This window comes from Aulonocara sp. 'chitande type north' Nkhata Bay, linkage group LG3, assembly GCF_057382095.1.
Source record: "Aulonocara sp. 'chitande type north' Nkhata Bay isolate Kocher_YH1m ecotype deep benthic linkage group LG3, A_spYH_male_GT1.1, whole genome shotgun sequence".
NCBI classification, from domain to species: domain Eukaryota; kingdom Metazoa; phylum Chordata; class Actinopteri; order Cichliformes; family Cichlidae; genus Aulonocara; species Aulonocara sp. 'chitande type north' Nkhata Bay.
This window is the reverse complement of record NC_141346.1, coordinates 9,471,584-9,493,336: the sequence shown is the minus strand read 5'-3', so window position 1 is coordinate 9,493,336 and position 21,753 is coordinate 9,471,584. Positions and strand designations below refer to the sequence as shown.

Below are 21,753 nucleotides of genomic sequence, written 5' to 3'. Positions count from 1 at the left end.
CTCTCCATCAATTCCGACCTTTTTTCATACACTACTGAAAATATCACGTTATGCTATAGGCTACATGCCGTTAGGCAGAGGGCTCTTTTGAGCCCATTTTTCGTTACAAATTTTAGGATGATCTCACGGAAATCTGTGAATAAATACAAAGTTTTCAAACTGAAATCAGTGACGGGAAGACATCACACTTTTTAGAGATGGAACTGCAGAAAAACCTAAAACCTTGACATGATTATGAATAATGGAATTATGGACGTTTCTCCGTTTTTGTGGATTAGCCTTTCCATAACTAACGTCAACTACTGTCCTACTTTGGTAAGATTGAAATTAATGTCTTTGACTGTCTTTAGTAGGTGTCTCCTGTGAGAAAGTTAGAACACCGTCCAACTGTCTAAAGATGCAGTCTTTAGCCTAACTGGTTGTTACTGACTCAGCGATGCTCGCAGACATTTACGCACTGTGTTGTGACCTGATTGTGATAGAACAGTGACGTTGTTATTGGTAGTTTGAAGGGTACGGTGTTGGGGGTGGTGCATGTTAAAAGTTTTGAGAAGCACTGGTTAGACATGTTAATTTTTTTTGGTGTAACATATTGGCAACATTAACACATTAATTTGCTAAAGGAAAAATAGGCAGTTCCCGATTGCCTGTGAAAACGACCATTCTGCCCTGTTCTTGTAATGACCACAGTCAGTCTTATTCGTTCTCATACATTTTGGTCTATTTATTTACTAATTTCAGCAAGCATAATGCCTAGGAAAGAGATGCTGAGAAAGGAGAAAGAAAGGGATCTACAACAGGCAGCCCAGGGAAGCAGTTCTCTGCTCTCCTGGATGAAAGCAAAGGAAAATGAAGATGAAAGGTAAGAGTCAAGGGCAGAGTCAGGTTCTATTTTAATGTTTTAATGTAACCTGCTCCTTGCAGTTAATTCTATTGAAAAATCTTAAAAGCTGTTCACACTTAGTTTTTAATGAACTTAATCAGCAGGCATTGAGCTAACTATTATTTTGTACCTACGAAAGTTATTTCTATGTTACAAGACTTGCAGTATGGGTTATTATTAAAACTATCTGTTTAAGCTTATTATTATGATAAATAATAATACTATTATTATTATTATTGTTCCATTGTAGTCAGTCACAGCAGGGAAGCAGCTCTATGCCATCTACCAGCATAGCAGAAGAGGGAGATATAGAAACAGATGAAGCCGCGACCAATGCAGCAACAGGTTCAGTTAGGCCTACAGACACTGATGTAGTGCTCTCTGAAGACCACAATGAGGAAGAACAGATCGATCACATAATGTCAAAGTTAGCAGCTTTACAATACCCAACAGATCCAACACACATCCATACATTTAAAATAAAGCGCAATGACAGATACGTTTCAATGTGCTGCCATTTTGATGCTCCTTGATGACATCAGTGACAGTGACCCACCTAACCTGGCCCAAGGTGATGCTCAGATGTACAGAAATGCCATTAATTTTATGTTCATTCTCTGCATGGAAATCACCACACCAGTATTCGAAGTCACTGCTTTGGCATCAGATTCTCTGCAGGAAGAAGGGTTGGACCATTCCACTGCCTACAAGGTAATTGATGGTGTGCTTCACACATTGCAAACCATGAGGTCTGAGGAGAAATTTGGAGAGATATTTAGATGTGCATCAAAGAAGGCAGAGAGTTTCAACATTCCAGTACCTACCGTGGTGCCTGGTCAGGAGAGAAAGCGGAAAGTTCCAGTGCGTTTCCAACACAGCACCACAGTGTCTCAAGTAGGTGCTCAGGTTGAGTCAGTGGAGGCATATTTCAGGAGTGGTGCATATTTCACCTTTCTGGACATCATGACTGGGGAACTGAACAGGAGGTTCAAAGGGGACAATACTGGAAGCCCAACGGCCAGAATCATTCAGTCCTTCCAGCCCTTAACTGTGCATGCTAACTGGGTAGGCCCACCAAACCCAGAAGCCATTGAAGCTGTCCACATCCTCTGTGAATTCTATGGAGAAGATGAGGACCAGCTCAAAACAGAATTAAAGGTCTTCCACTCCAGCTTTAGTTCAAAAGACCTCAGAGAAATATTTCTGATACTGAGGGAAAACAATGGCCAGCTGATCTTTCCTGCCTTTGTCAAAATGATTCAGATCTACGCAACACTACCAGTGACAACTGCGACAGTTGAAAGATCCTTTTCAAAGCTAAAAATAATCAAAAATAAACTAAGAAGTTTGTGTGGAGAAGAAAGGTTGTCTGATCTCCTCTTGTTGGCCATTGAGAAAGATGTGGAGATCAATTACAACGAGGTCATCAACATCTACAAAGACATGGCACCAAGAAGGATGCTTCTTTAGAGCAGTACACTCCATTTAATGGACACTTGAGAATATGTATGTATATAGTTTAGAGTTGGATACAGATTTTATCTTTTTGTGGTGTGATTTTTGATTTTTAGAGAATGTTTTGAAATAAAAGTCAAATTGCATTTAACCTGTGCGATTTTTTTATTATAAAAAGAAAAGGTTTTCCACATATGCAAAAAGTGCCCTTTTTTCCCCCTGGAGCACTTGCCCCCCAAAATGTCTGTGCACGCCACTGCACACTGCTGCACATCATCTGTGAGGCTTTGCACCCCTGATGATCCACCAGGATAAACTCAACAGTGTGTGAGGAAGAGGAGGAGGAAGAGCCATCAGCAGCTGACAGATGGAGAGAATAGACAGACTGTTCCCTGTTTGTGAAGGACTGCTAGGAAAGTTTATTAACATAACTGTCTGTCCTGAATCAGTCTTATTAGGTAATGTTCAAATAATGTGATCATCCCAGTGTTTTCAGTGTGGGAGAAAGTACTCAGGGCCTTCAAGTTACACACTATGAAAGGCAGCAACAAGTTTAATCTTCAGAAACCTAAAGTATTTATCAGCAGCAGAATGGAGCTAAAAATAAATGTTTGTTTCAGTTCTATGAAGCTTTGAGTATTTTGGATCAGTAGCTGCTGTGTTTGTTGCATCATATTGCTGTAATTGTTTATATGCTTTATATATTCTGAGGTAAGTTGATCTATAGTGTTACATCATATTCTATAAGGATGTTATGTGTTTGTAGACTTTCTGCCCAGTTTGACCCATTTAGCAGAAGTCAGCCTGTTTAAGGCTCTGATTTCTATTCTGTATGACTTAAAGCAGTTATGACATGGTGTGATTTTCTCACCCAATAAAGGAATATTTTATATATCAGTCTACTCCTCATTCTATCAGACACAGTTATCACAGCTCGTACATTTGCTTTTTACACATATATGTAAGCATTGAGCCAAATTTAGTAATGCCAACATACTGAAGGAACAACATTTGTCTCTTATATATAATACATCTATATATGCACTGTCAAAGATACTTGTCTTTGAGTGAAGATTAAGGTGATAGGAAATATAAATAACTGCAACTTGAATCTTTGACCCAGAGTTCAAGCTCACTGCTGTAATATATCCTGTAATATCTATCTATCTATCTATCTATCTATCTATCTATCTATCTATCTATCTATCTATCTATCTATCTATCTATCTATCTATCTATCTATCTATCTATCTATCCATCCATCCATCCATCCATCCATCCATCCATCCATCCATCCATCCATCCATCCATAGGTCCCTCATCCTATTCGTGTAGTCCCTTCCGCCAGGGTTACTTGCGTAGTAAGTAACCCTGGCCAATATCAGGAAGAAGGAACACGAGAAGCTGGAGAAATACCAAGGGCTCAGAGAAGAGCTCGACAGGATGTGGAGGGTGAAGGTAACGGTGGTCCCCGTGGTAATCGGAGCACTAGGTGCGGTGACTCCCAAGCTAGGCGAGTGGCTCCAGCAGATCCCGGGAACAACATCGGAGATCTCTGTCCAGAAGAGCCCAGTCCTGGGAACAGCTAAGATACTGCGCAGGGCCCTCAAGCTCCCAGGCCTCTGGTAGAGGACCCGAGCTTGAAGGATAAACCGCCCGCAGGGGCATACTGGGTGTTTTTTTTTAATTTTTTTTATACATATATGTATATCATAATAATCTGATAATACATATAATATTGGCCATATCATATTTACATTACCACAGTGAGATGATTTTAGTCTCATGAACAACATTAACTAATTGTTATTTACTAACTAATCTTAAATGACTGCCCACAACAAAAGGCCACCCTGGAATGTGCAGTTTTTTGCGCTATTGGGGGTCTGGGGACCCAGAACCGGTCAGTATCTGGTGTGACCACCATTTGCCTCATGCAGTGCAACACATCGTCGCATGGAGTCTATCAGATTCTCAATTCTGGCCTGTGGAATGTTGGTCCACTCCACTTCAATGGCTGTGCGAGGTTGTTGGATATTCGTGGGAACTGGTACACGCTGTCGTATACGCCGGTCAAGCACATCCCGAACATGCTCAATGGGTGACATGTCCGGTGAGTATGCTGGCCATGCAAGAACTGGGACATTCTCAGCTGCCATCTGCCCTGAACAATGTGAACCATGATTCATCCGTGAAGCGCACACCTCTCCAACGTGCCAGACGCCATCGAATGTGAGCATTTGCCCACACAAGTCTGTTACGGCGACGAGCTGGAGTCAGGTCAAGACCCCGATGAGGACGACGGGCATGCAGTTGAGCGTCCCTGAGACGGTTTCTGACAGTTTGTGCAGAAATTGTTTGGTTGTGCAAACCAATTGTTCCAGCAGCTGTCTGGGTGGCTGGTCTCAGACGATCTTGGAGGTGAACCTGCTGGATGTGGAGGTCCTGGGCTGGTGTGGTTACACGAGGTCTGCGGTTGTGAGGCCGGTTGGATGTGCTGCCATATTCTCTGAAACGCCTGTGGAGACAGCTTATGGTTGAGAAATGAACATTCAATGCACGGGCGACAGATCTGGTTGACATTCCTGCTGTCAGCATGCCAATTGCACGCTCCCTCATTGCTTGTGGCATCTGTGGCATTTTGCTGTGAGACAAAACTGCACATTCCAGGGTGGCCTTTTGTTGTGGGCAGTCTGAGGTACACCTGTGCACTACTCATTCAGCATCCTGATGTGGCACACCTGTGAGGTGGGATGGATTATCTCAATATAGCAGATGTGCCCACTACCACACATTTGGACTGATTTGTGACCACTGTTTGGGAGGGATGGTTATATTGTGTATCTGGAATGAATTTTAGGTCTCTACGTCCATCCCATGGGGAATGGGAGCAGTAACAAAGGTGTTGCGTTTATATTTTTGTTGAGTGTATGAAAGTGATGGAGCTAAGATAGCCTTTTTTGTTCAGTTACTCCGCGGTCAAGCCTTAAACTGGGCTCAAGCAGTGTTACGAACCAACCCGGAGATTACCTATGCTGATTTTCTCTCAAAGTCAAAGGAGCTTGCAAAGAAAGGCGTCTGGACTTCTTTAAGTTACTTGAAGACGTTTCACCTCTCATCTGAGAAGCTTCTTCAGTTCTAAGGTCAAATGGTGGAGAGTCCCAGATATAAACCTAGTGGGAGTAACCCCCCACAGAGGGACAAAAGGACCCCCTGATGATCCTCTAATCGCCTGGCTGATACTCTGGCTGACTGGGGCCCACACCCAGTTTCACACCTTGTCTCAGGCGATTAGAGGATCATCAGGGGGTCCTTTTGTCCCTCTGTGGGGGGTTACTCCCACTAGGTTTATATCTGGGACTCTCCACCATTTGACCTTAGAACTGAAGAAGCTTCTCAGATGAGAGGTGAAACGTCTTCAAGTAACTTAAAGAGCGGGGTGGCTGTAGCTCAGGTGGCAGAGCAGGTCAGCCACTAATCAGAAGGTCGGTGGTTCGATCCCAGGCTGCCTCCTGGCTGCCAAATATCCTTGGGCAAGATACTAACCCCATGTTTGCCTACTGGTGGTGGTCAGAGGGCCCGGTGGCGCCTGTGTCCGGCAGCCTCGCCTCTGTCAGTGCGCCCCAGGGCAGCTGTGGCTACAATGTAGCTTGCTATCGCCAGTGTGTGAATGTGTGTGTGAATGGGTGAATGACTGAATGTAGTGTAAAGCGCTTTGGGGTCCTATGGACTAGAAAAGCGCTATACAAATGCAGGCCATTTACCATTTACCATTCTTTGCAAGCTCCTTTGACTACGATGACCTGGATGACTGAGAACCTTCACAGACATTTTCTCTCAAAGTTTAAAAGTATGTTCGCAAGGGGCACCGGAGGGCCACCGTTTGCTGAACTTAAAACAAGGAAGACGGTGTATGGCGGACTTCTCTGTGGAGTTTTGGACACTGGCTAAGGAGACTGGATGGGGGCAGCCTGCGCTGATAAGTACCTTACTAAACAATGTTTGTGATGAACTCAAGGGCGAACTATTAATGAGGGAGCTGCCCAAGACTCTGTCGGAAGTAATCACCTTATGTGTTAAGGTAGATGAACATTTGAGGGCGTGTCACCGCGCCAGCAACTACGGTTCCCAGAGGACCGTGGGGTGAGCGGAGACGGCTTCCAGAGGAAGTAGCGATCGGGAAGTGGACCGCGGCGACGAGCATGAGCAACCCATGCAGATCGGACGCTCCCAAATTTCCCCAGAGGGGAGAGCATGCAGATGGAGGTCTGGTGAGTGATTTTACTGCAGCCACAAGGGCCATCTCGCCAAGGTCATTCCTGCACGGCCAAAAGACCTCCCCCGCCGGTAGAAAGGAGGATACGGGTGGGCGAGGTCTCCTTTTCACATTCTCCTCCACACTTCATGCTAGCCGCTAAAGTGACTGTCCACTCTGCCTCTCACTCCCTTCAGGCGCTGATTGACTCTGGGGTGGAGCAGAGCTTCATGGATGGTTCCCTGGCTCTTAAACTTAAGATTTACACACAAGCATTGCCCCACTCGTTGCAGGTCACCGCTTTAAATGGTCAGCGTCTCCCCAACATAACCCACGTTACAGAACCCGTGTCCCTAACTCTGTCTGGGAATCACACTGACCTGTTGCAGTTTTATGTCTTTGAAGCTCCTCTCACGCCCGTAGTGCTAGGATTTCCATGGTTACGCCAGCATAACCCTGTACTCGACTGGAAGATGGAGAGGGTTCTGGGGTGGGGGGAGGAGTGTCACATGACCTGTTTAAAAGCAGCTACTCCAGTAAAAGCATCTAACCCACTACCACACAAGCCCCCTGAACTTTCAGCCATCCCGTCAGAGTATCATGATCTCAAGCAAGTATTTTGTAAGGACCGAGCCCGTTCTCTTCCTCCTCACTGCCCGTACGACTGCAGTATTGATTTGCTCCCAGGTGCACCTCTTCCCACTAGTAGCTTATACAGTCTCTCTCAACCTGAACGTGAATGCATGGAGAAGTATATTAATGAATCCTTGGCTGATGGACTGATTCGCCCCTCTTCATCCCCTGTGGCTGCCGGGTTCTTTTTCGTCACTAAGAAGGATAAAAGCCTTCGGCCATGTATTGATTTCCAGGGCCTCAATAACATTACCATTAAGAATAAATAACCTCTGCCACTCTTATCCTCCGCCTTTGAACTCCTGCAGGGGGGGACCATTTTCACTAAGCTCGATCTGCGGAATGCCTACCACTTAGTCAGGATGAGAGAGGGAGACGAGTGGAAAACGGCCTTCAACACGCACTTGGGCCATTTTGAATACTTGGTCATGCCGTTTGGACTGACTAATGCTCCAGCTGTGTTTCAGGGTCTAGTCAATGATGTTCTCCGAGATTTCATCAATCGTTTTGTGTTTGTGTACCTTGATGACATCCTCATCTTCTCCCACTCTCTCTCTCTGATCATGTACAAGTCCTGCAACGTCTCCTGGAGAATCACCTCTTTGTTAAAGGGGAGAAGTGCGAGTTTCATGTGAGTACTGTGTCATTTTTGGGCTACATCATCGAACAGGGCGATTTAAGAACCGATCCAGCTAAGGTACAAGCAGTCTTGGACTGGCCCACTCCACCTAACTGTAAGCAGCTTCAACGGTTCCTCGGTTTTGCAAACTTTTATCGGAGGTTCATTCGTGATTACAGCAAGATTGCCTTACCACTAACCCATTTAACTTAACCTAAGGTACCTTTCTGCTGGGATGATCAGGTTCAGGAGGCTTTCTCCCGGCTAAAGAAACGCTTCGCGTCAGCGCCCATCCTCCGGCAACCGAATCTCAAGCGGCAGTTTATCGTGGAAGTGGACGCCTCGGATGTAGGGGTCGGAGCCGTTCTCTCCCAGCAACTAGAGGGTAAGCTCCACCCTTGTGCTTACTTCTCCCGTCGTCTCTCTCCTGCAGAGCAGAACTACGACATCGGGGACAGGGAGCTGTTGGCAATCAAACTCGCCCTGGAGGAGTGGCGCCACTGGCTAGAGGGCGCAACAGAACCCTTTGTGGTATGGACTGACCACAAGAACCTCGAATACATCCGGTCGGCTAAACGACTAAATGCCCGACAAGCCAGGTGGGCTCTGTTCTTTACCAGATTCTGCTTCACCATCACCTACAGGCCCGGCTCTCGGAACGTGAAACCAGATGCCCTTTCCCGCCTATTCACTACTGCAGAGGACCCCAACCGTGAGGCTCCCATTCTCCCTCCCACATGCATTATCGGAGCCCTGTTGTGGGAGATCGAGTCCGCCATACAGGAGGCCCAGCGGGCAGAACCGGATCCGGGGACTGGTCCCCCAGGATTGCTCTTTGTTCCCACGTCCGTTCGCTCACGAGTGCTATAATGGGCCCACGGCGGAAAACTCACCTGTCATCCGGGCATTCATTGCACTGTCACCTTCATCAAGCGGTTCGCCTGGTGGCCTACACTAGCCAAAGACGTCCAAGAATTCATCGCCGCCTGTCCAACCTGTGCCCAGAATAAACCTGTCAACCAGCCCGCTGCTGGCCTACTTCATCCCTTACCTACGCCAAGCCGCCCCTGGTCCCACATTGCGGTTGACTTTGTCACTGGTCTTCCGCCGTCATCAGGTAACACAGTCATTCTCACCATTGTCGACCGTTTTTCTAAAGCTGCCCACTTTGTTGCTCTCCCCAAGCTCCCCACCGCCCTGGAGACCCCCCTCTTCTGTCAACTCATGTGTTTCGCCTCCACGGGATCCCCGCTGAAGTGGTCTCGGACCGAGGCCCACAGTTCACGTCACGTGTTTGGAGGGAGTTCTGCACCTCCTTAGGGGCCCAGGTCAGTCTCTCGTCAGGTTTTCATCCACAGACCAACGGTCAAGCGGAACGGGCCAACCAAGAACTCAAAGCAGCTCTCCGTTGCTTGACGTCCACTAATCAGACCACCTGGAGCGAGCAACTGACGTGGGTGGAGTACGCTCACAATAGCCTTACCTCGTCGGCCACAGGCGTCGCATGATAAGGTGGGGCCAGGTTTCACAATGGGCTCACCCCAAACCCTGGCTGATTGGGACACACACCCGCTTTCACACCTTGGCTCAGGCGATTAGAGGATCATCAGGGGGTCCTTTGTCCCTCTTTGGGGGGAAACTCCCACTAGGATCTGGGACTAAATCTGGGACTCTCCACCATTTGACCTTAGAACTGAAGAAACTTCTCGAATGAGAGGTGAAACGTCATCAAGCAACTTAAAGAAGTCCAGACGCCTTTCTTTGCAAGCTCCTTTGACTACAATGACCTGGATGACTGAGAACATTCGCAGACATAATTTTGAAGCTATCTACATATTTAATTAATTTGAACAATAAACATTAATGCCTGAGTGTAGGGTAGACACTCTGCAACGTTAACATCAGCTAACTTTCAAATCAACAAAACACACTTTCCATAAAGAGGCCATTGTGATTTCTGTGTACTTACAAGCAGACAGTGTTGAATTTTTAACCTTTTGATAGAGAAGGAAAAGGCGTTAATCAAATAGCCAGCAATAAGAAAAATCTGGGGGATAAAAATGGACCATTTCTAGTTTGAATCAGGTGAACAAATGGACCTTACAAGGACAAGAACAATGAGTGTTTACTTTTTGAAGTTGGAAAAAGGACCATTCATAATCAACAGCAGGCACAGCAGTGGTGCACATTGCCACACACCTTTAGAAACGTTACCATTAATATTGAACAAAAGTTTAATGTGACCAGTCATATTGCATCTGGTTAACAGAGGAGTCACCTAAATATTACACTATTAACCCAGTGCTTTTCTCTCATGATGTTGAGAGTGGGCAGTAGTGAGTGAACACAGTAGTGTTCAGTACAGATGCTTCTTTGGATTTAAAGAAATGTATCTATTCAAGTGTCCATGGAGCACTGTGAAAGTGACATTCCAACAAAAGCATTTTAAGGATGTTCATTGTCATAGATGTGGTGTCTCAGTGAAAACGCTAAAAAGTTACTGACACATAAAGAAGGCCTACGCAACAATGAAGCACAATCGGAGTGCCCATGTCGTGAAGTAGGTTGCAAGTCTCACTTGAGAAATTACAGTGCTTTTAAGTGTCTTGTTTATCATCATCATGAGCCACAACAATCACAAATGTTTGAAGTTACTCTTTATAGTCACATAAAAAGGACAAGAACACTGTTGTCCCTATTATTAACTTTAAGGTGATCCCTCAGTGTTCTCTCTCTATTATCCTTTGGTGTAATTTGTTCTGTAAACTTGTTAGTCAATTGTCTGCTCTGTTATGCATTTAGCCTTTATTATTTTGTTTCATTGTCTTGAATAGTTTCAGCTGTGCCCTTTTCTGCAGTTGTGTCCACTTCCACTAACTATCTAGCATTTATAATCTATTTCCTTTGTTCTTTCTCAGATACTTTGGTTAAGTTCCCTCATGTGCTCCTTGTTCTCTGAAGAATTTTGGATTTGCTTTTTACTTTTCCGTCAATGGATTTCCAGATACTATCTAACTGAAAGTTAGATTACAGTTTAACCTGCTGGTAACCTGGATAATATACAATTTTATTAAATTAAATACAAGTAAATATATCACAGTTTAAAAACCTAGTAATAACAGAACTTTTTGACAATTTTAGACCCCATTGAATTGTATCACAATGGTGTTTGACCATATTATCAAGGAATTCCATTGTTCTTACATGTGAATAGATTTTATTTAATATAAAAACTTAAATTTTAACTACAACATTTTTTGTAAAAACACAACAGATGGCAAATTTACATTATTTTTCCAGTCCTTTTTAAACAGTGATGGAAAAAATGGTATTTGTCTAGCAATAAGTTTTAAGAAGTTCAGACACAGGAAATAAGCACTACTTATCATGTAGACATTAATGTGTGACAGACAGTTATACCAGGCTGGTTGTGTTGATTAAGAAAGACTAAAAACACTTTTTAAAATATCTGTTATGTGAATATGCCAACATTTCCTGTTTAAACTTGTTTTATCTAAACTTTTATAACTACAGCAACAAATCATCTCCATTTACACATCAAATAGAAACATGAATCACTTGTAATGATTAGAAACTTGATAGAATTTCAAATCTAGTTTGGGGAGTCATTCAGTGAGAAACAGTGAAATGATTTTCCATGTGAAAAGGTGGACAGCAGAAACAGAAAGAAACAGTGAAACTAAAAGAGAAACAAAGAGCTTTGGAACAACGAGGCAGCAGGAGGACAGCTGCAGTTTAACAGCTTCAACTCACTGACAGGAAACAACATTAGAAACATCATCATCCTCAACTCATCTGCTGCACTGACACTGACACCTTCAACGGACACACCTTCAGTTTATCATAAGTGTTAATGTATGGAAACATCCTGTGAGTGAAAGTGTGTGTGAAGGTGTGTATGTGTGTGTTAGTATCAGGATCAGAGAACGACAGCTTTCCTCTGTTCCAGTCCAGATTCACTCTGATCCTGTGGAGCTTCTTCTGAACTGGGAGAACACTAGATCCAGCTGATGGTGAACATAATGAGTATTGACTTTCATGAAACCCTATTCCCCATAATCCAGACTGTATGTGTCCCTTTCTCTGGACAGACTCTGGTGACACACCCACTACCCATAATGTACTGTATCCAACCTCGACATCCCAGCTGTGAGTCCCTGAGTTAAAGCCCTCAGAGCTCAGGACAGAGTTGTATAAATCAAACCTCTCTGGATTATCAGGAAGCTGCTGCCTCTCTCCTCCTAGTCTCACACTGGTCAGATCTTCAGACAGGATGAGGTTCGGATGAGCAGTGTTTGGGTCCAGAATGAGAGAAGTGTAGGAGACCATGTCCTTCATGTTGTTCCAGATGTTGAAGGTCAGGTTGCCCAGGTGTTTGGCCTGGTCTATCAGAGCTCCTGAGGGCAGCTGTGGATCATCCAGCAGGGGGCAGCGCTGGACTCTTTCCACTGCAGCCTTGTAGTTGTGCAGGAATGAGACGTCTTCAGCTCTCAGCTCCTCCTCTGTGGCTCTGACTGTGTCTGAAAGAGCTGCTATCTCTCTGCTCAGAGCCTCCATCTTCTCCTTCATCATCCCACTCTTCTGCTCCTCTTCCTCCCTCAGTGCAGCCAGCCTGGCCTCCTCTTCCTCTGCTAGAAACTGGTGAAGCTTCTTAAACTGCTCCTTAATCTGCCTCTCTGTGTGTCGGGCCTGGACCTTAATGTGTTCTGCTGTTTGATCAAACTTCACTTGAACTTCTTCACAAACCTTTAACTTCTCCTTTAAGGGCTCCAGAGTTTCCTGAAGTTCCTTCTTGTGTTGTTGTGCAGCTTCATCGATGGGTCTGAATCTGTGATTGGTGTGATTTTGTGAGATGCAACAGACGACACACGCTGGCTGCTGATGGTCCAGACAGAAGAGTTTGAGTTTCTCAGAGTGCAGACTGCAGAGAGTCTCTGAAGCTCTCTGATCTCTCTCCTGTAAGAACGACTCACACAGATTCTTTAAAGCCAGGTTTGAAGGTGGATCATACTCTGATATTTCCTTACAAACTGGACACTCGTGTATTATTCTCTCTCTCCACCATCTCTTCAGACAGTCTTTACAGAAGCTGTGGCTACATGACAGAATAACAGGATCTCTGAAGACCTCCTGACAGACCGGACAGCAGAGATCCTCCTCTGATCTGGAAGCCATTGAGTCTGTGAGTGAAGCTGAAAACAGCAGACAGGAAGTACAGTCAGTCCTGGCTCCCCTCCCTCCTCTACCACCTTCACTGAAACATCCTTTGAGTCGTGTTTTTGCTCAAACTCACATTCAGTGTGTGGAGCGTCAGCAGCTTGAAGCAGCAGTGTTGGAGTTTTCCACGTTTCTCTCCTGTAGCTGGACTCACTCAGAGGAAGCTGCTAGTTTGGTCTGAGCTCAGTCTGATCGTCTATGCGTCTCTCTTTACCGATGAAAAAGAACAGCTTGTTTCCTGGTTAGTTTCAAATGAGTCAGGATGAGGAGGGGAGGTTAATTCACTTTCCTTTCTCAAATACTCTCGCTTTACAGAGAAACGAAGGTGTGTTTCATTCCAAAGTTCAGCCGTTTACCTGCCGGCAGCTGTAAAACAGGTCACAGCATGAAGCTCAGAAAAGAAAGTGTGATTCAGTCGTGGAGGTGTTTGTGAGGTTTCATTTTGAAAGTGCTTGAGGGTCTTCAAGTTTAAAAAACAATCGAGTTTGTTCTTTCTTTTCCACATACCTCAGGAGTGTAATGCAGGAACATATACACAGGGAATTTTGTGTGTTTATTGGTAAAAACAACAGTTTTCAGCTCATTAGTAATAAATCTTGTGAACTTGTTTCTCAGTAAGGTTGCACTGTTTATAGTGTCTATACTAGGGTGCTGGAAAACAAAGTATGTCCATATTGAAATAATTCCACCCTTTGTCAATACTTTCAAGGAAAGAAGACTAATTATACCAAAAAAATTTTCAGTTTATTACTGTATTTTAAAGTCAAGATGAGTGATATTTCTCTTATTATACATATTAATCACACATTACTGATTCAGGTTGTGCTACATTATAGCACATTAACAGAGTCTGTTTGTTTCAGAGAGAGGATGAATTCAGTGAGTAAACTCTGACCTGGATAGAAAAAGATTTACAAATGATTCATGTAAAGGTACTGTTTTGAATTTTCAGAACAAAGCTCAAGAGAAGAAAGACATTAAAGACAAAAGAAGATGCTTTAGATGTTCAGATGTCATTCTGAATCCTGAAGTATGAGAATGTTCAAGCATCTACAAAGGGGAAGAGATTCAATGCGTTCAGTCAACTTAATAAAAATTGAAACTTTTTATTTAATGAACAGAAAGAATACCTTTTCAGTAAGTATATAAGATCAAAATAATCAGAGCATTGGAAAGTGAAGTGTCTTTTTTTGCATGTAATGAACACTTTAATTAAATCATTGCGAAACTGATAAATTATTAAATAAATGTAAAGATTCTCACAAAGCGAACAGTTCCTGCTAGCTCCTTCTGTCTGTTTTCTGTTTATGATGATAATTCCTCTTGAAAAGGAAGAGGAACTAGTATAGTCTGAATTTTCATTAAGCCTTAAAAAGTGCTTTAACATATGTGAAAAACTGAGAGAATTGTTAGGAATAGCTTTTTGACTTTACTATAATCCCTCCACCACTGATCCCACTGATAGTTTGGTCATGTTGTCTGACATGATCAAAGGAGCAAAATTTAAATTTCATGTTAAAAACTTTTAACACCCTGGACTCGCTTGTTGCGGAGTCGTGGTTGATATTAGCCTGAAGTACCTAATAAGAAACAGTACCACCCCACACAAGGTTACAGCATTGTTACATTTCCCGTTGACCTTGAGGTTGACATCACTGGCATTAAACCTTGTCCAAGGTTTTTAGTAGAACGATCTATGGTATCGCATTGCCTTATCTGAAGTTATCGCATTCACTAACTTATGTGTCCAAATTGCACACCCATCCCCCTCTGCTTTGAAGCAAGACCTGGCATGACAGTGTATTTATGTCCCAATTGTTTAGCTGAGCATAAAATACAAGTATGCACACTACAGCCTGTGCATACTTATAGTTGTAGCATATTCATAACATACCTTCATATTGTGTACATTATAACATATCCATAATAGACCCATATTTTGTACCCTTATACCTTTAATAGACCAATTTTTGTAATATATCTATATTATTGCCCAAGCACTTTCTAATTTCCTCTCAAACTCGTGAGTGAGGGAGGGGGCTGAGTAGGCTAGGCCAGATGGCTCCTGGCCTAAGTCGGGCAATGGGAGTATGTGGTGGGAGTGTGTTTGTGGCTATCTTCAATTTTTTATTATTACTATTGTAAATATATAAATTCCTGCACTCTCTGTAAGGCATTACCCATGACCTTTAGTGCTTTTTTGTTTTAACTGTGTCGTTTATTTGTTATGTATTGTAGACTGCTATTCTTAGTCTTGATCGTTCTGCTGTAACACAAAAATTTCCCTTGTGGGATCGAATTACCATGGAAAAAATAACTATGTACTTCATTTTTCAAACTGCATTTTACCTTATTTTTTGTTGAATAAATAATGACACAGTATAATATGTTGTGTTCTTTTGTTTTGTTTTTTATTATGTCCTGATATATAAAACTTTAAAACTGAAAGAGTATCTTTTTAGACATCATGTTTAGGCACTGGGTAAATCTAACTTTTGGGGGGTTTTTTTGTTTTTGTTTTCTAGCTGCAGAGAGGTTCATCATCATCGTCATCATCATCATCATCATCATCATTCTAATCCACAGTAAAAAATCTGATGGCTAACACGGGGGGTTCTCAAGCAGAACTGATGACAATGCAGGGTTTAAGATCTAGTTTCTTGAACATAATGTCCATGTGAGACTGGTCCCTTTCAGAGACTCATTACTGTTGATCAGCCACTCAAGTGGTCACTTTATTTTTCATGTTTGTTCATGTCACCATGGATTATTCTTCAGATTTATATGGTGTTTGACACAAAAAACAGAAGATTTCAACACAGTTTTATATGCAATTTGGAGATGTAATTGGACAAGTTAAATGTGTTTTTCACAATGTTTAAATGAGCACTAAAATCTTCTAGTCAGATGTTCTTAGTTCATCCAAGGTCTCGGCTGAAGTTCAGAGGTGATCATGCCTTTGCAACTGCAGCACCTAGACTCTGGAATAACCTTCCTGTTGATATTCGTACTTCCGAGTCTATTCAGTTTTTTAAATCATGTCTTAAAACTCCCCTTTCTACTTTGGCTTTTGAATCAAATAAATTTATATTCGTCACCTGTGCTGTTTGTTGGTCTGTTTGTTTACTAATGTTTTGAATGTAACTTTTTATTCTCTGTTTAGCTGATTGTGAAGCACTTTGATCAACACTGTTGTTTTCAAAATGTGCTATAGAAATAAATTTTGATTTGAAATGCGAAAAGTTTTTTCCCCTCAGCCATAAAAGGCTAATGGGGTATTGGGAAATGGGGAAACCTAAGTTTGTGAATGTGCTGACCTGATAATTTTCTATTAATTATGAAGATTAAAGTATTTTTAAAGGGCTACCAGACTATAAGGCACACTGTGGATGAATGGGTCTGTATTTATACATAAGGCGCACTGGATTATAAGGCGCATTAAGCGAAACAAAAGAGTCAGATACAATAAGTCAAACTTTACTCATTCTTCTTGCTTCTTCTACCATTGCTTCATTAATGACTAACTTCCTATTGTTCTCCTGACTGAAGTTTGGTCCGTTTACAGCATCCTGCCATGCGATTGCATTTGTCCCTAACCATCGGAAAACCTCCCATTAACTTTTATCAAGTGGAAAAAAGTTAGCATTCATCCTCCAGCTTCACTGTGTTATGGCTGTGTAGCTAGCAATCACGTAGCACATCATTATATATCAGCTAGCCCAACTTCAGTAACCCTACAAACATCAATGCTATTTAGTTTTCTGTATTTATTTATGTTGGAAGTGATAGCAAAGCCGTACGTTTTAATTTTTTTCAGAAATCTCTCAGTCAAAACATGGTATATCATGTGTAGGTGTAAGCTATGGCCGGGAAATGATTTTTCAGGCAACTCATTCAAAGCCCATGGGCAGACACATGGTGATGCGAAAAAACTCTGGAGCGGATAATGGCCCGATTCTATTGGCCTGGCATCTGGACGTGCGCCGCCGATGCTCGTTGCGTCTGGAGTGTCAGCTGGTTAGCCAGCCGGCCATCCTGAAGGCGCCTTTGCACCTGTTACCCCTCATTGAGGTCCTGTTTGACCGTATCGGTATGGACCTCATTGGGCCATTTCACTGGAGTGCACGCGGGTATCGCTTCGTATTAGTCCTGGTGGATTATGCAACACGATACCCGGAAGCAATGCCACTGAGCATCATTTCCGCGAGAAGTGTGGCACAGGCACTGTTTCAGGTTGTCTCCCGGGTTGGTATTCCGAAAGAAATACTGATCGACCAGGGCACATCGTTCATGTCTCGCACACTGAGGGAACTGTACGGGTATTAAAGCTGTTCGGACCAGCATCTACCACTCTCAGACCGACGGGTTGGTGGAGCGGCTGAATAAAACCCTGAAGTCCATGATCTGTAAGTTCATTCACGAGGATGAACGCAATTGGGATCGCTGGTTAGACCCTCTGTTGTTCGCAGTGCGGGAGGTGCCCCAGGCCTCCACGGGATTTTCTCCCTTTGAACTGTTGTACGGCAGAAAGCTGCGGGGGGTGCTCGACCTGATTAAGGAAAACTGGGAGGAGGGTCCAAGCCCTGCGAAAAGTGAAGTTCAGTACGTGCTGGACCTGAGAGCAAAGCTACACACACTCTCACAGGAGAATTTGCTCCAGGCCCAGTAGCGGCAGCAACACCTGTACAACAGAACTCAGGCAATTTTCACCGGGAGATAAAGTGCTTGCGTTACTTCCTTATTCCAGCTCTAAATTACTCCCCAAGTGGCAAGAGCCCTTTGTGGTCACACAACGAGTGGGGGACGTTGATTATGAGGTAGTACGATGGGACAGGGACGGAGCCACGCATATTTACCACCTCAACCTCTTCAAAGCCTGGAGGGAGGCGGAGACTGCTTCTTTGGAGAGCCTGGTAAGGGAGAGAGCTGAGTTGAGGCCGGAAGTGCCAAAATCTAACATCCCCACTTCCCTCCATTGTAGTGACCATCTTTCACAGGTCCAGAGGGCGGATGTTGCTGCATTGCAACAGCGCTTTGACGACGTGTTCTCCCCCTTACTCAGCCGTACTTCTCTCATAGAGCACCATTTTGAGATGCAGCCTGGCGTGATGGTGCGTTCACGGCCCTACAGGCTGCCGGAACATAAAAGACAAATTGTGCTCCGGGAACTGAAGGAAATGCTGAGGTTGGGAGTAACAGAAGAGTCACACAGTGCTTGGTGTAGCCCCATTGTTCTTGTGGTGAAGAAAGATGGGTCTATACGGTTCTGTGTTGATTATCACAGGGTGAATTAGGTGTCACATTTCGATGCTTATCCCATGCCCCAGGTCAACAAGCTCCTGGACCGGTTGGGTACCGCTCGCTTTTTCACAACACTGGATTAACCAAGGGCTACTGGCAGATTCCCTTGTCAGCAGAGTCCAAGGAAAAGACAGCCTTCTCCACCCCGTACGGTTTATACCAATTCGTTACGCTTCCATTCGGCTTGTTCGGGGCCCCTACCACCTTTCAGCGCCTCATGGACCGGGTGGTGCGGCCCCACGCTGCCTATGCTGCTGCCTATCTAGATGATGTCATCATCTACAGTGACACGTGGGCGGAGCATGTGTGGCGTGGGGCTGCGGTATTGGAGTCTCTGAGGCAGGCTCACGGCCAACCTGAAGAAGTGTGCGGTTGGGCGGAGGGAGGTACAGTATTTGGGGTACCACTTCGGGGGCAGGCAGGTGCAGCCTCAAGTGGAGAAGACGGCGGTGATTGCATCATGCCCGCGCCCCAAGACAAAAAAGGAGGTGAGTCAGTTTCTGGGGCAGGCCGGCGGTTCGTACCAGGGTTCGCGGACCTGACCAGCCATTTAACTGATCTCACCCACAAGGGTGCCCTGGATCTGGTCCAGTTGTGCCAGGCGGCGTTTGTGCAGGTGAAATGGGCTCTCTGTGGAGAGCTGCTGCTGTTCACGCCTAACTTCTCCCTCCCTTTTTGTCTGCAGACTGACGCATCAAACAGAGGGCTGGGGGCCGTTTTGTCCCAGCAGGTAGGGGGAGCTGACCGGCCGGTCGTCTACATCAGCCGGAAGCTAGCGCAAGTCAAGGTATATTACCATGGAGAAGGAGTGCCTGGCGATCCGGTGGGCGGTCGACTCCCTTCGCTACTACCTCCTGGGATGCCCACTCACCCCCTGCTCAGACCATGTCCCGCTGCAGTGGCTCCACCATATAAAGGATGTCAATGCCCGGATCACTTGGTGGTATCTGACTCTGCAGCCCTTTAAGTACAACGTGATCCATAGGCCGGGCACGCAGATGGTCGTGGTCAATTTCCTCTCCCGCTCGAGCGGGGGGGGGGGGGGGGGGGGGCAATAAGGTTTGGCCAGATGGCCCCGGCCCCAGTCGGGCGGTGGGGATGTGTGGCGTTGGTGTGGTCTCTGGCCGGCTGCAGATGAGGGGTGATGCAATGAGCTCCCAAGGCGGCGCAGGGGTGGGGTTGAACAGGTGTGCTGGGATGTGAGTGTGATGATGTCTCTTTATATGTTCACAGTGACAGTCGGAGGGAGAGAGCAGACGTGACAGCAGAGCGGGAGTGTCTGTGTCCCAGTATAACGAAAACCACATTATAATCACAGTTGAAAATAAAGTAGTGCTGTCAGTACGTTCGTGTCCTGCCTATGATTAACGGGTCCAATGTTACAGACACATTTATTTCATTTTTCAAATCTCCGTTTTCAAAAATACCCATGTACGTGTGGACGTAGCCTTGGTGTTGTTGAATGTTTCCCCGGTCATGTCTCTGTTTGTCTCTCTCACCCCTCGCCCTCCCTCCTCCCTTGCTCTCTCACCCTCTCTCATCATGCTCTTTCGTCCTGCTCTCTTGCCCTCTCTGACATCCCTCGCTCTCTATGTTCCCCGGGTTATGTCAGATCCTTTCTCAGTTTGTGTGTTCCCGTATTTGTTTTATCCCTTTAATAGTCTCTTGCCTGGTGTGCATCATATTCAGTTTTTATGTCCCCTGTCTTGTTTGTGAGATTGTGTCCAGCTGTGCTTCCCAGGTGTCTCCTCTTAGCCATGATTCCCTCGTTTGCCCTTGTGTGTATTTATGTCTGCATCTACCTCTGTCTTCAATCACAGTCTCCCTCATTCCCTGGCTGTGTGTTCCACCTGTTTATATAGTTTTCCTACGCATTCTAGTTTAGGCAAAACACCAAAAAAGCTGTTTTCGAGTTAAGTCCTGTGTATGAGTCTGCATTTTGGGCCCTCAATCCTGCCTGCTTCACACCACCAAATGACACTCTGTTTAAAAAAGTCTTATCTCTGATTCTATGTGTATTACTCAGCAAGCAGTGCAGAGTTTAAATGGCGCTGATGTGGGTGAGGGGACTTGCCCAGTTCTGGCTCCATCAAAGTCTGGGTTTTTTCCTTGCCTTCTCTGATAAGAGCTGGGGGCCTGAGTAGTGATTTTAAAATAGTTTAAACTTAAAAATCATGCCATTGCATTTTCTTCTTTTCAGTCTCATTCTTAATATAGAAAATTCCATTACATATGAACATTCAGTCACATATGGGTAGGCTTCACTTCATGTGTCATCCATTTTATGCTATTTTACTTCAATTTCATTAGTACATTCTTGTGTACTCATTCAGTTCAACAGTATCCTTTTTAAACCAAATACTTTCATATCTTTAAAACTCTGTGTTTGTCAATCACAATTTACTCAAAACAATTTCTTTTTACTAAATTGTACACCTTAAAAGTCAGAGACTCAGAAATCAGTGTGTGTGTCTGCTCTCTCTCATGCACTTCCTTACATGCACACACACACACCTTTATCTTATCTCTACCTTACCTTATCTCTTTTGTTCAAGAACAAAGAATAAAGTTACTGTTATTAAAAGCACACAAAGAAACTCTATTATAGCACACTATAATCACATATAACAGTGGTCCCCAACCCCCGGGCCTCGGACCGGTACCGGTCCGTGAGTCGTTTGGTACCGGGCCGCGAGAGTTGAGGCTCAGGTGTGAAATGTATAGTTTTCAGGGTTTTTATCAGTTTTCAGCGTTATTTTGTTATCGTTTTGATTGTTAACTCGGTTTTCCCGGGACTTTTCACGTGTGTTATGAATAAATCTTCTTTTTTTAGGTACCGGTACTAGTTTTATTTTGTTGTATTTATCCGCGACACATTAAAAGCCGGTCCGTGAAAATATTGTCGGGCATAAACCGGTCCGTGGCGCAAAAAAGGTTGGAGACCACTAACATATAAGACTGGAGGTTGTGCCTTTTTACCCTATTTTGGACGTAATGAAATTTCAATCTCTCTATGTCCCAGTGATTAAAATACAATCAATATAATTTATTATACTTTTTATATACTAATATACTAATATATATATATATATATTTGCATTCAAATAATGAAATACTTTAGTAATGTCTAAATGACTAAAACAATTAAAAATAAATTCAATTTACTAATGCGTCCATTATTGCCCAATTCATTATTAAAGTGCAAAATGTTTTATTTGATAGATTTGACCATAATTACTCCATAATGAATAATGATTACAGTATTTAAGCTTATGATTTTTAGGTAGATCAACATTTACAAATACCAGAAAAGATATGTGTAACAATGACCATGGATAGCTGACTATAATGTGAGCCGCAGATACAGGA

At 44.0% G+C, this 21,753-nt stretch overlaps 1 protein-coding gene across 1 annotated transcript; it reads right to left on the bottom strand.

The window, feature by feature from the left end:
• Positions 1-11,128: 11,128 nt before the first annotated feature.
• LOC147333844 (zinc-binding protein A33-like) lies at positions 11,129-13,041 on the bottom strand. Its single transcript, XM_086270517.1, has one exon. It carries the CDS (start codon positions 13,039-13,041, stop codon positions 11,653-11,655), a length of 1,389 nt encoding a protein of 462 aa, XP_086126643.1. The 3' UTR covers positions 11,129-11,652.
• Between the last annotated feature and the right edge of the window lie 8,712 nt (positions 13,042-21,753).

What these genes read in the sequence shown, in the direction of transcription:
- LOC147333844 (XM_086270517.1), bottom strand. Translation starts at nt 13,041, where the DNA reads ATGGCTTCCAGATCAGAGGAGGATCTCTGCTGTCCGGTCTGTCAGGAG.